The 13,862-nt window shown below is 41.8% G+C and overlaps 1 protein-coding gene across 1 annotated transcript in view; it reads left to right on the forward strand.

Annotated features, from left to right (window-relative positions):
* LOC102451934 (septin-2) overlaps nt 1–13,862 on the forward strand; it is an 86,773-nt gene that overhangs the window by 59,889 nt on the left and 13,022 nt on the right. The window contains exon 12 of the mRNA XM_075898295.2: nt 2,092–2,185. Within this exon, the coding sequence (XP_075754410.1) occupies nt 2,092–2,160 (69 nt within the window). The 3' untranslated portion in view covers nt 2,161–2,185. The remainder of the gene's footprint in view (nt 1–2,091; nt 2,186–13,862) is intronic.

Here is a 13,862-nt window from a genome sequence, read left to right on the forward strand (position 1 = left end):
ACCTTTCTCCTCCCCCCCCCCCCCCCCCAAAAAGCTTGCTGATACTACTGTAAAGACAGCAGTAAAAATTAGGACTATTTATGCTAACTTGCATGTGCCCATTTTATTAGTGTTGATGGCGTAGAGCAAATAGAGCTGGCCAGATATAAAATTAATATTGCCAATTAAATATTTGCTTATTCAAGGAAGTAACTTTTAAAAAAAAACTCACTCTTCACAACAGATTGGGGATAATACTGTATTTTTAGCATTTTCTTGACTCATCTGCCATTGCATTGAGAATCTCTCAAAAAGTATTACGGCTCTAAATATTTGACTGGTTGATGTAGGCAGATGTGAGCTATATTCACCTATTACAGACTTTCACTGGACTTCACATTTCTTCTTATCTCTGACATGAATCTTCTTTTACTCTATACAGTTCAGATGAGAATCATCTTTTCTCAGGTGACCTGAGCTATATTCCTTCAGTTTCTTTCTCTGTTCCCCTGACTCTGACTAGGATCAAGGAAAATAAAGTAATATGTGCCTCTGGAACTGTAACACTTTTTTGATCTGGTTTCCTGCTTTTTCTAGACAAATAGAATCAGTTATTGCTCAGACCCAAATGCTGAGGCTCAAGTGGGTATTTATAGGACTTCTTATGTATGAGTCACTCATTCATGTAAAATAATTGTTTTCAGTAGTTCATGTTTCGATTTTGTGTTCATGCTAGACATATTTTAATGTTTAATTTTTGCCAGACTGCATTACATGATTTTAAACTAAAATATGATTAACAACAATGCATTTTTTTAACATTATCCCTTAATTTTCTTACTATAACATTCCTACAAAGTAATCAATAAAGAAAACAAAAGCATGACTTCCCTTGGTGGTTTAAATATAACTTTATTTCCTTTCTCACAATATAAATTTAAACCCTTATTGTCAGACTAGTGTTCTTAAATTATAATTTTTGCCATTATTTAATGGAAAATTGGTGTTCTGCCTGTCATAGCAACAAATATTACTAAACTAAAACCTAATTTGTTTGGTTTATAAGCATTGTGTGACTTCAAATTTAAAATATATTTACAACTTAATGAAAATTGTAGGTCTGATTTTTTTTTTAAATTGTAAGAGCACAACATGTGTATAAGATTGTGTACTCCCCTTGTATGTGCAGTTTTCATGACTGCATATGGAAATATGCAACTGGCTATTTGTGAGTTCATATAGTAGATCTGTGAGTATAGTTGTAATTGTGTGCACATATTTGAAAATCAGGCACATACTTTTCTGTTCTCTAATCTTATTGAATTTCATGTTCAAAAGAAAAATATGATATAAAAGGAAATGATCTTACATAATTGCCAACTTGTTTTTTTGTGGGATAGCATTATACATGTCACTATCTTGAAAAAGATTAAAACACTTAAAACTAGCTATGGTTATTCCTAAAGAAACCTTGAACACTCAAAATTAAAACAATGGTGGCTAATATGCCTAGTTTTTTTTTCTGTTCTGTGGATTTCATTGAACATTTTGCTCTTGAAACAGTCCGTTCCAAAATTTGAGGGGCATTATACAGTTAATCAAACAAAACAGCAATTTCAAAATCACCATTGACTTTCTGGCATTTTGGATTAAGTATTTGAGTTGTAATAAACAAAGATGGTTTACAAGAAATGGTCCTCTATGCACAAAAAGGAAAGGAGGAGGAAGGTGTTTTCCTCTCTTCTGTAATGTCTTCACTAATTTGCAAGTCTTATGAATGTGCTTCTGAACGATTTTGGCTTCCATACACTCATGGTGAAGATTCTTGTGTACCTTACTGACTTGAACTGTGTGTCTGCTGAAAGCCTGACAACACTCTGTACCAAAAGGATCTATGACAAGGACACATCAGTACGAAATGGACCATATGATTAAACACTAAATTTTAAATATAGGGTGGGATAGAAACTGGCTCCCTTTCTGTGCCAAGGAAGAAAAGTATTCACAACTTCCTGTATATCTGGATTTTATATCCCCATTGGATTCAGGGAGAGAATGAGTCTGAGCTATCCAAAGTCTGTGTTTAAAAGATGGTGTTTTCTTTCTTCACAGCTGCGTCGCATGCAGGAAATGATTGCTCAAATGCAAGCTCAGATGAGGATGAAGCCTGGGGATGAATGAGATGCTGAACATTTGGCCACTCAAGGTACTTTTTGTTGTTGTTGTATGTACCTATTATCTTTTTCATTCATATCCTATACCATGCTTGATTGATTGATCTGCAAGAAAGTGAAATTTTTGGTAACTTTCTAAACGGTTTTGGTAAACTCTGGGCTTTGAATTTGCCTTTAGAAGGAGCTTTTTTGTATAGTTGCTGGCACATCATGAGTGGTGTTAGAAACAAATAAATAACCAAGGAAGCTTTAGTTACCAAACTGAAGAAGATGCAGAACAGACAGTTAGTGCTGAGATAACTGATTTGCTGGTTGTCCGGCTACTATTGTTTGTCTAGATCATTTAACTTCTTGTTCTGGTTTATTACCTATAAGTAACTAAATTATATAGAGCCCCTTTTTTCATGTTTCACTATGAAGAGTGAGTGATGTCTGTTATATTGGTCCTCTGGACAGAGTAAGTCATTTAGTAGAATCCACTTAGACAAATTTTTCTGGGGCTTCTCTCTTCTCAGATGGTGTTTTCTGATTCTCATAATATGGCCTCTGAAAAGCCAATGGTCCTTTCAGCAGTCTGCATATATATTGTGCTGACTTCCTTCCAATCAAAAATAAAATTAAATAATCTTTTCAGTGTCAGCAAATGAAGAAAAGTATGAGTATCAATATGAGATTCATCTTTCAGTTTGATGGGTGGCTTCTGTATACCATTTAGCAATTACAGCAGAGAATACACAACCTACCCAGTATCTCATTTTATCTCTGAGAAATTGCTGCTTGTTCTAGAAGGCAGGTATGTGAATTAGATTTGCTTCTTGGTTGACCTCATTCCTTCACCTTTTTACATCTTTTTATTGCAGTGCCTGCTGGTATTCATAATAGCCTATAGAAAAGCTTTTCCTCATTCTATAGCAGTAACTTCTAGGCCCATAGTCACCAACCCGTCGATCGCGATGGACTGGTCGATCATGAGGCCTCAACCAGTCGACCGCGAGGCATTCCAGGCCCCCCATTTTCCCCCACCCCCAGGAAGCCCCACTACCTATCATTACAACGGCAATGGAGGTAGTGGCAGCTTCCCGCAGGATGGACGGAAGTCCTGTGGCTGCGTGTCACTTCCGGAAGTTCCGGAAACGCGTTGGCTGCTTCCTTGCCCCAGGTCTCTGGCGTGCTGGGAACTTACTGGGGGCATCCCCAGAGGCACGAACTAGGATTTCCCTTCTCTGCAGGAGTGGGGAATCAGGCCGGGAAGGGGCATGCGACAGGGGCTTCCCTTCTCTGTGGGAAGCTCACGCCGGCCCCAGAGGAGGTGCGTGACAGGATTTCTTCCTCCGTGGAGGGAAGGGTAGGTGTTGGCCCCAGAGGGGGTGCGTGCGCGGGCTTCCCTGCTCTGCAGGAGTGGGGAGTCAGGCCGGAGGGGGTGCGCGATGGGGGCTTCCCTGCTCTGTGGGAGGCGTGCACCAGACCCGGAGGAGGCGTGCGACAGGGCCTCCCTCCTCTGCTGGGGGAGGGGGGTTGGGGGAGTCTTGGAAGGAGGCGGGTGCAGGGGACTCTCTGCCCTCACTGGCACCCTGTCCCCTGCCACAGAATCCTGCCCCCACTGGCACCTTGCCCCAGTACCCACTAGCACCCTTCTCCAGTACCATGTCCCCTGCTCCCACCACACATTTGGGGCCACATTAGTGAGGCTTGGGGGGGGGGGGGGGTTTGGAGGAGGTTTTTCTTTTTTGCATCTAACTTGTGGGGCCCCAACTGACTTTTCAGTGGATCAGTGACCCCTGACTCAAAACAGGTTCCCTGCCCTTCTCAGAAATAAAGACAATGCAGAAAATTTTTGTGTTTGACATAGTATTTTATTTAAAAATGAAGCCTGGCCAACAAACCCCATTTGAGAGAAAGTCCCCATCTGGCCTCAGCATCATAACATTCTTGCACCCCCCTGGACCGTAGATCTGAGCCTGTCCTACACTGCAACCCCCTGCCCTGAGCCCCTCACATACTACAACCCAAATTTCTGCACCGACACATCCACAAGGCTGTGGCTTTCTTAGTACCCCAACTCTCCATCTGACCCCAACACTCCCCAGCCTGGAGCCTCTTCCCCGAGCCAGCATCCCCTTCTCTACCTCTTCCTGCATCCAGATTTCCTCCCAGAGCTTGCACACCTCACCCCTTCCCACACTCAAATCCCTCATTCCAACCCCAGAGCCTGTATATCCTGTCTCAACCCAGTGAGGGTACGGCGACTGCAGGAGTTTTTCAGGATTCCAGAGATATCCAGGGATGCGTTTGTTCTTCTGTTTTTTCTGTGGAAGAGCAAACATGTTCTTTCGGTAACCTCTATATTCAGTAACTCTTATATTCCTCTTTCCACAAAGAATAAGGGGGCTTCCAAAAGAAGGGGTTTTTCTGACATTTGGTCTAGTCTTGACAGCCCAAATGTTGGAAAAACCTCTTCCTGCAGAAGAATTGGGGGGAAAAAAAGCAAGTGACGGAGGAGTACGAGAATAGAGGGGGCGGGGCTTCAAGGAAAAGGTGGGGTATTGGGGGAAGGATCTTGGCTTGTTCTGAGATTTAAAAAGTGATCTTGGGTGTAAAAAGGTTGGAGACCACTGATCTAGGCTTTGTCTTCATTGCCTCCCCTTGTGCAAAAAAATATGCAAATGAGGCAAAGCATGAAATATCACCGTGCCTCGTTTGCGTAATTAATTAGGCTTCATTTTTGCACAAGAGGCGTTTTTGTACACAAAGGAGCCATGTAGATGGTTCGTTTTTGCACAAGAGGCTTTTTGCGCAAAAAAGGAGCCTAATTAAATATGCAAATGAGGCATAGTGATATTCTATGCTTCGCCTCATTTGCCTATGTTTTTGCACAAGAGGGGGCCATGTAGATATAGCCCTTGTGTTTGACTCCTGTTCTCTACAATCAGATAAAACCTCAGAGGGCCACAGGTTGTTTCCAGATCCCTGCTTTGTTCTGGTGTGTTATATCTATCTTGAGCAGGGAGAGCTGATTTGGCTTCAGTTTGCCTTCCATTCAGATGGCTGTAGTTTTCTATGGTGTTTTCCTCCTGCTTGTGTGTCTCAAATATTATAATTGTTTGCAATCTTGTAGCCATTTTGGTGTCAAGATATAAGCTACACAAGCTAGGTGAAGTAATATTTTTTGGATGGCCCAGAAGCTGATCCGATAAAGATACTACTCACCTACCTTGCTCTCAAGTATTATAATGTAAGACTTTGATGTAAGTCAGGATGGCAGACACTTACCAGTATGAGCGCATGTTACCTTTCAAGAATGTTATTGGCTGAAACTTTAATGCTTTCTGTAACCATTAAAGCTAATAACTGGTAACTTGCTTATATAGATGAGCGAGAGTAGCAATCATCCTATATAAGCAGCCTGCTTAATAAACTGACAGTTTTTGCGAAGTGTTAAAGGAAAAAATAGTGGACAAATCACACTTGTTTATTGCATTCCTGATTTCTTGATGTCAAAATCTACATATGGTGTATTAATTCCTGGGGCCAGCATTAAAACATACAAGTGCTCCTGGGGAATCAGTGTTAAGAGTAAATCCTCATATTTGCTTCAGGCTGCAATAAGCATATTTCTTATTTCCTTAAATACATGAATAAAAAAGGAACATATGAAGAATTTTGTTCCTGTTATTGAACTGAAGTATCAAATGCTCCAGTTTTCATTTGCTGGGCTGCTGGAATGTCAAGCCTGAATAAAATGGATTATATTATCCCTTGTGACAGTTGCCAACATTCCAGGGCTAAAGTAAGGAGATTTTTGTTGCCTTTATTTGAATCTTCACATTTCCTGTTTACATTAAAAAATCCCTAGAATTTTAAAAATTAAGCCTCCTAAAGGAGTAAACATGGTCACTGTTAAAAAAGACAAAGTTCTACTGGGGGGGGGGGGGGGGGGGGGGGGGGGGGGGGGTGGTGTGTGTGTGTGTGTGTGTGTGTGTGTGTGTGTGTGTGTGTGTGTGTGTGTGTGTGTGTAAAAACAAACTCTGGTCTTTTTCACCCTATGCTGCAATTCCATATTCCCCACAAATAGAAAAACCTGACAATAGAGAACAGACTATGTTAAAATACATAGCTCCAGAATTGAAAGACTAAAAGGGAAATGTCTTGTGTCTGACCATACTGTGTACACAGTAGCAATGACTCACTATTAGTCTTCTGGTTACATAGACAGTAGCTGGTAACACTCAGGGTGTGTTTTTTTTTAAATGTACAGTAGTTTGAATCAGAAATGCCTTGAGGTTTTGAGAAATTAATGATAGCTCTATTTTGATATGTCCAAACCCTTTGATTTTTTGAGACTGCTGTTTTCATAGGATGTTTTAAAAATACCCCATTCTCTTTTTTGCAAACAAACCCAAGTCTTGTTTGTAATTTCAAATGCCACATTTACACAGTCCCCTGTAAAATATCACTGCATAAAATGACACTTGAAATCTAGCAAATCTTTTTCCGAATTGTTACCTGTAAAATACTCCTGAACACTGTGCACACAAGAATACTTAAACATTTTACTTTGATCACAGTGCTCAGATATTGGCCGAATTATGAAATTCAGTAGTTGAGAGCTGGAAAAATGCAGTACTCTGAGCCCTGGTTGTTTAATAATGGGACTGAGTTCTCTCTGCTTCAGAAATCCCATATTCACCTTTGTCATAATATATTTTTAAAAATTGGAGCAGGGTTTATTCTAGATCATGTTTGTAACCATGGCTACGTGGGCAAACAAAGGTCTGAACGTGCTGATTAGCGATGTAAGAGATTAGTTGATTAGTCTAATCGACTACTTGCATTTCTCTCCCTCTCACCCCGAGGCGGGGGAGGGAAGCAGGAGGTGGTCCTGGGGGGAGCCAGCTTAAAAGCCGATTTCCTCCCTCCTTCCCTCCCTCCCTCCCCAAGCACTGGCTCTACTCCCTCTATTGGAGGCAGCAGTGGAGAGGCAGAGGAGGCTGCTTCAGCAGCAACCCCCAGTCGTGTGGAGTCCCAGTGGGAAATTGGGACCTCCTGTGGACCAGGGGCTGCTTTGTGGATAGCAGCCCTGGTTTGTGGGGGGGGGGTCCCAACTTCCCACTGGGACCCCTGTGGACAGGGGATAGTAACGGCTGGGCAGGCAGCCCAGTTCAGTTCCTGCTCATGCTGGGTCAAGGACCAAACACTGCTGCAGCTCTGCATTTTAAAACACAGAAGTGGGTGGGGCGTAGCTGTCTAGCTCCTACTCCCTTTTAAATTGCAGAGCCACAGCGGGGTTTGATCCAGACTGAGCGGGGCTGCCTTCCCCTATCAGGTAGTTGATACATTTCTATTGACTACTCAATTACTAAAATAACCTAAATTTAACATCCTTAATGCTGGCGTGTGTCTGCATACGCAGTTGTCTTGTGGGTGCTTTGCATTACTCATTAAAATTAGGGATGGAAATGTTTAACTGGTAACCAGTGGGGGCTGGAACAGATCCCCTATTATGGGCAGTAGGCTGCTCCACCCTGAACAGAGGCTGTTCCAGCCCCTCCCTTTAATTGGTTAACCAGTTAAACAATATGTTTAATAGGTTAACCAATTAAACTGTATTTTACATCCCTAACTGAAATAGAAACTACCTATAGAACTTACTAATTTTCTGACCAAGTTAAAGACCAAAGGACTAAAGCTGGGAACTCTCATCACATCATTTTCATTTTGATTCAGAATAAAAACATGAGAGGGGTGAACTAGAGTGCCTTGTGTTAAAGGAGGATACTGATATAATAGGCATCACAGAAACCTGGTGGAGTCAGGACAATCAATTGGACACAATCATTCCTGGGTACAAAATATATTGGAAGGACAGAACAGGTTATGCGGGTGGGGGAGTGGCATTATATGTGAAAGAAAATTTAAAATCAAATGAAGTAAAAATCTTAAATGAATCAACATGTTCCATAGAATTGCTATGATAATAATTTTCTGCTCTAATAAGAATATAACAGTAGGGGGTCTATTATCGACCACCTGACCAGGACAGCAATAGTGACTATGAAATGCTAACAGAGATTAGAGAGGCTATCAAAATAAAGAACTCAATAATAGTGGGGGATTTCAACTATCCCCATATTGACTGGGTACATGTCACCTCAGGACAAGTTGCAGACACACAATTTCTTGATACCTTAAACAACTGCTTCTTGGAGCAGCTACAGGAGCTTGGTACAGGAACCCACAAAGGGAGAGGCAAGTCTCGATTTAGTCCTGAGTGGCACGCAGGATCTGGTCCAAGAGGTAACTTTAACAGGACTGCTTGGAAATAGTGACCATAATATAATAACATTTAACATTCCTGTAGTGGTAAGAACACTTCAGCAGCCCAACACTGGGCATTTAATTTCAAAAAGGGGAACTATGCAAAAATGAGGAGGTTAGTTAAACAGAAATTAAAAGGTAGAGTGACTAAAGTAAAATCCCTGCAAGCTGCATGGACACTTTTCAAAGACACCATAATAGAAGCCCAACTTAAATGTATACCCCAAATTAAAAAACATAGTAGAAGAACTAAAAAAGAGCCACCGTGGCTTAAAAACCATGTAAAAGAAGCAGTGAAAGAGAAAAATACATCTTTTAAAAAGTAGAAGTCAGATCCTAGTGAGGTAAATAGAAAGGAGCATAAACACTGCCAAATTAAGTGTAAAATATTTTTTAAATACTTCAGAAGCAGGAAGCTTGCTGAACAACCAGTGGGACCCCATGACGATCGAGATACAAAAGGAGCACTTAAACACGATAAAGTCATTGTGGAGAAACTAAATGAATTCTTTGCTTCAGTCTTCATAGCTGAGGATGTTAGGGAGATTCCCAAACCTGACCCGTCCTTTGTAGGTAACAAATCTGAGGACTTGTCACAGATTGAAGTGTCATTAGAGGAGGTTTTGAAATTAATTGATAAACTTAACAGTAACAAGTCACCGGGACCAGATGGCATTCACCCAAGAATTCTGAAAGAACTCAAATGTGAATTTGTGGAACTATTAACTCTGGTTTGTAACCTATCCTTTAAATCCGCTTCTGTACCCAATGACTGGAATATAGCTAGTGTAACGCCAATATTTAGGAAGGGCTCTAGAGGCAATCCCGGCAATTACAGACCGGTAAGTCTAATTTCAGTACCGGGCAAATTAGTTGAATAGTAAAGAATAAAATTGTCAGACACATAGAAGAACATAATTTGTTGGGCAAAAGTCAACATGGTTTCTGTAAAGGGAAATCATATCTTACTAATTGATTAGAGTTCTTTGAAGGGGTCAACGAACATGTGGACATGGGGTATCCAGTCGATATAGTGTACTTAGATTTCCAGAAAGCCTTTGACAAGGTCCTTCACCAAAGGCTCTTACGTAAATTAAGTTGTCATGAGATAAGAGGGAAGAGCCTTTCATGGACTGAGAACTGGTTAAAAGACAGGAAACAAAGGATAGGAATAAATGGTAACTTTTCAGAATGGAGAGGGGTAACTAGTGGTGTTCCGCAAGGGTCAGTTCTAGGACCAATCTTATTCAACTTATTCATAAATGATCTGGAGAAAGGGGTAAACAGTGCGGTGGCAAAGTTTGCAGACAGTACTAAACTGCTCAAGGTAGTTAAGACCAAAGCAGACTGTGAAGAACTTCAAAAAGATCTCACCAAACGAAGTGACTGGGCAACAAAATGGCAAATGAAATATAATGTGGATAAGTGTAAAGTAATGCACATTGGAAAAAATAACCCCAACTATACATATAATATGATGGGGGCTAATTTAGCTACAACTAATCAGGAAAGAGATCTTGGAGTCATCATGGATCGTTGTCTGAAGATGTCCGCACAGTGTTCAGTGGCAGTCAAAAAAGAAAACAGGATGTTAGGAATCATTAAAAAGGGATAGAGAATAAGACGGAGAATATCTTAATGCCCTTATATAAATCCATGGTACATCCACATCTTGAATACTGTGTACAGATGTGGTCTCCTCATCCCCAAAAAGATATACTGGCATTAGGAAAGGTTCAGAAAAGGGCAACGAAAATTATTAGGAGTTTGGAACGGGTCCCATATGAGGTGAGATTAAGGAGACTGGGACTTTTCAGCTTGGAGAAGAGGAGACTAAGGGGGGATATGATAGAGGTCTATAAAATCATGAGTGGTGTGGAGAAAATGCATAAGGAAAAGTTATTTACTTGTTCCCATAATATAAGAACTAGGGGCCACCAAATGAAACTAATGAGCAGCAAGTTAAAATCAAAAGAAGTTCTTCTTCACACAGCACATAGTCAATCTGTGGAACTCCTTGCCTGAGGAGGTTGTGAAGGCTAGAACTATAACAGGGGTTAAAAGATAACTAGATAAATTCATGGAAGTTAAGTCCATAAATGGTTATTAGCCAGTATGGGTAAGGAATGGTGTTCCTAGCCTCTGTTTGTCAGAGCGTGGAGATGGATGGCAGGGGAGAGATCGCTTGATCATTGCCTGTTGGATTCACTCCCTCTGGGACACCTGGCATTGTCCACTGTCAGCAGACAGGGTGCTGGGCTGGATGGACCTTTGGTCTGACCCAGTTTGGCCATTCTTATGTTCTTACGAGAATTAGACGGTTCTATTTCCTTCCATGAATGTCATCCCAGCAAAACATGCAAAATAGATTAGTTTATAGGAAAGGACAAGTTCTAAAGAAATATCTGTATAAATAGACTAGGTCTAGCCTAAACTATTTGAAAACCACTTGTAGGCCACAAATACTGGAATTGGTCCCATTTTGAGAAATGATTTGTCTGAGATGCTATGAAGTGTGTGTTATGTATAGGTCTCACCATTTCTGTCGTATCTGTCTAGATAGAGGACTTGTCAAAACCAGACAATCGGTCATACATGTCCTGAAGATAATTTTGAGGATTCCCCAGTTTTTCCCTTCAAGATGTGGAGACTATCCTTTCATTTGAAACAGATCCTCAGCTAGTGTAAATTCTCATAGCTCTATATCTGACCAAACCGGATCACTGACTTGGGATGCTGCATCACTTTGGGGAGGGCAGTGGAAGCTAAGGCCTGTCCCCTCTACTCGGAGGTTGGACATTCATTTACTTCTCAGGAGGACTTGCACCAATGACCCCCAGAACATCTCAGTGAACCTGTAAGTGAAATGGAGCATATTCAGAATTGATAGAGAATAATTGGAAACAAAGATGGAGCCACAAAATGATGCAACTAAGTCTAAGGCTTCTTACTGATTGAACAGCGCTTCTTGTATTATATATAGAAAGACCTTACAGTCTGAACTTAGCCTTTTTTTCTCTGGTTTTATTGAGCTAATAAGTTGCTATAAAGACAGGGTCATTTAAAGAATGTGCACAACTGCAGAATCAAATTCTCTTTTTAGACCACATATTTTACAAAACGTATTCTGAGACGTGGCAGTCATCTGAGTCTTGCAGCAGCTTTCTTTTTCCTGCACTCAATTAAACAATGCAAATAAAATCTTAAGGAATGAGTTGATTGACCTTGGCAAGTATTAAAAATAGTTAGATTGCTCGTTATGTAGATTATCCTCATCAAAGCTGGGAAATGTATAATTTTTGGCTAAATCATTGTCCAGTGAATTTTTTTTTAACTACTTAAGCGTATTTTGTTTAGTATTTATTTTTTTTCTGGATAGATCAGGGGAGGGGAACCTTCTATGGGTTGGGGGCCTCTGACCCACAGAAAAATCAGTTTGGGGCTTCACACAAGTGAGAAGTGTGGGGGGAGGAGGAGGGAGGACCCACTGTGGTCTCTGACTGAGAAGGAGAAAGACACTCTCCACATTCCCCTCACACCAGAGCCTAGGGGGGCCAGTCTAGTAGAATTTGTGTGCTCCAGCCCCCAGAGGGGCAGCAGCGGGGTTGGAGCACCAGCATAGGTTCCCCAGTGCTGGGCAGAGAGGGTCTTGAGTCTCGGAGGCCAGATCCAGGCAAGCCAAGGGCCGCATCCAAACCCCAAGCCTGAGGTTCCTCACCCTTGTGGTAAATGTAGCATAATTTAATTCCACTCTGTATTCCATTAACAGTTTTATCTTCTCTGTTAATAAGAGGTTGCAAGCGGTGCTCAGAACTATGAGGAGAGAGATGGCATACTTATGTAGATTGGAGGAGCATTAAGAAAGGAGTCAAATGACAATAACATTCGAAGATGTGAAATATTCACCCATTGGCTCTTGGATTCATGTTAAGGGAAGAAGCTTATTTAATTCTGTGGGTATGTATTTCTTTAGTACATATTGGACCTCCCTGGTCTGACACCCTCAGGACTTGACCGGACCCAAATGGGGGATTTTGCTGGACTAGGGAAGGTTCCCTGCCGCTGGTCTCTCAGCCTGCTACTGGTGTAGCCAGAGATCCCCAGTTGCTGCTGGCCCTGCTGTTGTCAGAGCAGCCACCGGCCTTACTGCTGCTGGCCTGGCCAGGGCAACCCAGGGTCAGAACTTCCTGACCGCCACTGGCCACGCTGCTGCTGGCCCAGCCAGGGATCCCCCAGCTGGGCTCTGCAGCCTTTATCAGCCACACTACTGTCAGCTGGCTGAGAATCCTCCAGCAACACTGCTGCCAGCTGTCTGGGAATCTGGGGTGGGGTTTCCCTGGTGACTGCCAGCTTGTCTGCTGCTAGTCTGGCCTGGGATCCCTAGCAGCCACTGGCTGGGTGCCAGGCTTTTTTGGATGATGTTGCCAGACCAGGGTGTCCTGGATTTGAGAGGTTGAACTTGTACTGAAGATATACATGACAACATGTTCCTGCTCTAAATAGGGATATAAAGGGTTAACTGGTTACCTGATAAACATTGCTTTGCTGACATGCTTACCAGGTTAACTGGCACTCATCTGAATGGAGCAGCCTCCTGCCCATAATGCCAGAGCACACTGGGACAGTTAACCAGTTAAACATACTATTTAAATGGTATTTTACATCCCAAGCGCTAAAGGCCTTATAGTCCAAAAAGCACAACTCTGTACAAGATGAAACATGATAACTACACAGAATTACCATGTGTGCACCAGGTCTTTGTAGCTGTCAAAACTTCTGGAATCCATGGGTGATAAGTTTTATTGCAGAGTTGGGCAGGGCACTTAATAAACAGTAAGGAGAAGACTTTTAAAAATATAAGAGGTAGCATGGAGTGAGGGGAACACAGAATAGGTGGAGATTATATACAAGAAGGAATGAACTGTGTACATCTTTGAAAGATGATGGGTAGAGTGAACTTGATGTGGAAGAGTGGAAATCTGTGAAAAGACTGGAAAGCAGGTGATTGGTGATGGAGATATGATCAGCAAGAGAAGAAGAAGATGGTCTTGAAGGCAGTGATAATCAATATGGCCACATCCATGCTGTGCTGTTTTGTACAATAAATATGCAAATGAGGCAAAGTGTGGAATATTGCCATGCCTCATTTGCACAATTAATGAGCAGATTTTTTTGCACAAGAGGCTTTGCACAAAAAAAAGCTGTGTAGATGGCTCCTTTTTGCGCAAAACCCCCTCTTTGCAAGAGCTGTTCGTCTGCATTTTTTTCAGGAAGAACAGCTCTTGCACAAAAGCCTCTTACACAAAAAGCGGCCGCTCATTAATTATGCAAAGGAGGCACGGTGATATTCCATGCTTCACCTCAGTTGCATATTTATTGCGCAGAACAGAGCAG

The sequence above is a fragment of the Pelodiscus sinensis genome, chromosome Z (assembly GCF_052426305.1).
Source record: "Pelodiscus sinensis isolate ZL-2025 chromosome Z, ASM5242630v1, whole genome shotgun sequence".
Classification (NCBI taxonomy): domain Eukaryota; kingdom Metazoa; phylum Chordata; order Testudines; family Trionychidae; genus Pelodiscus; species Pelodiscus sinensis.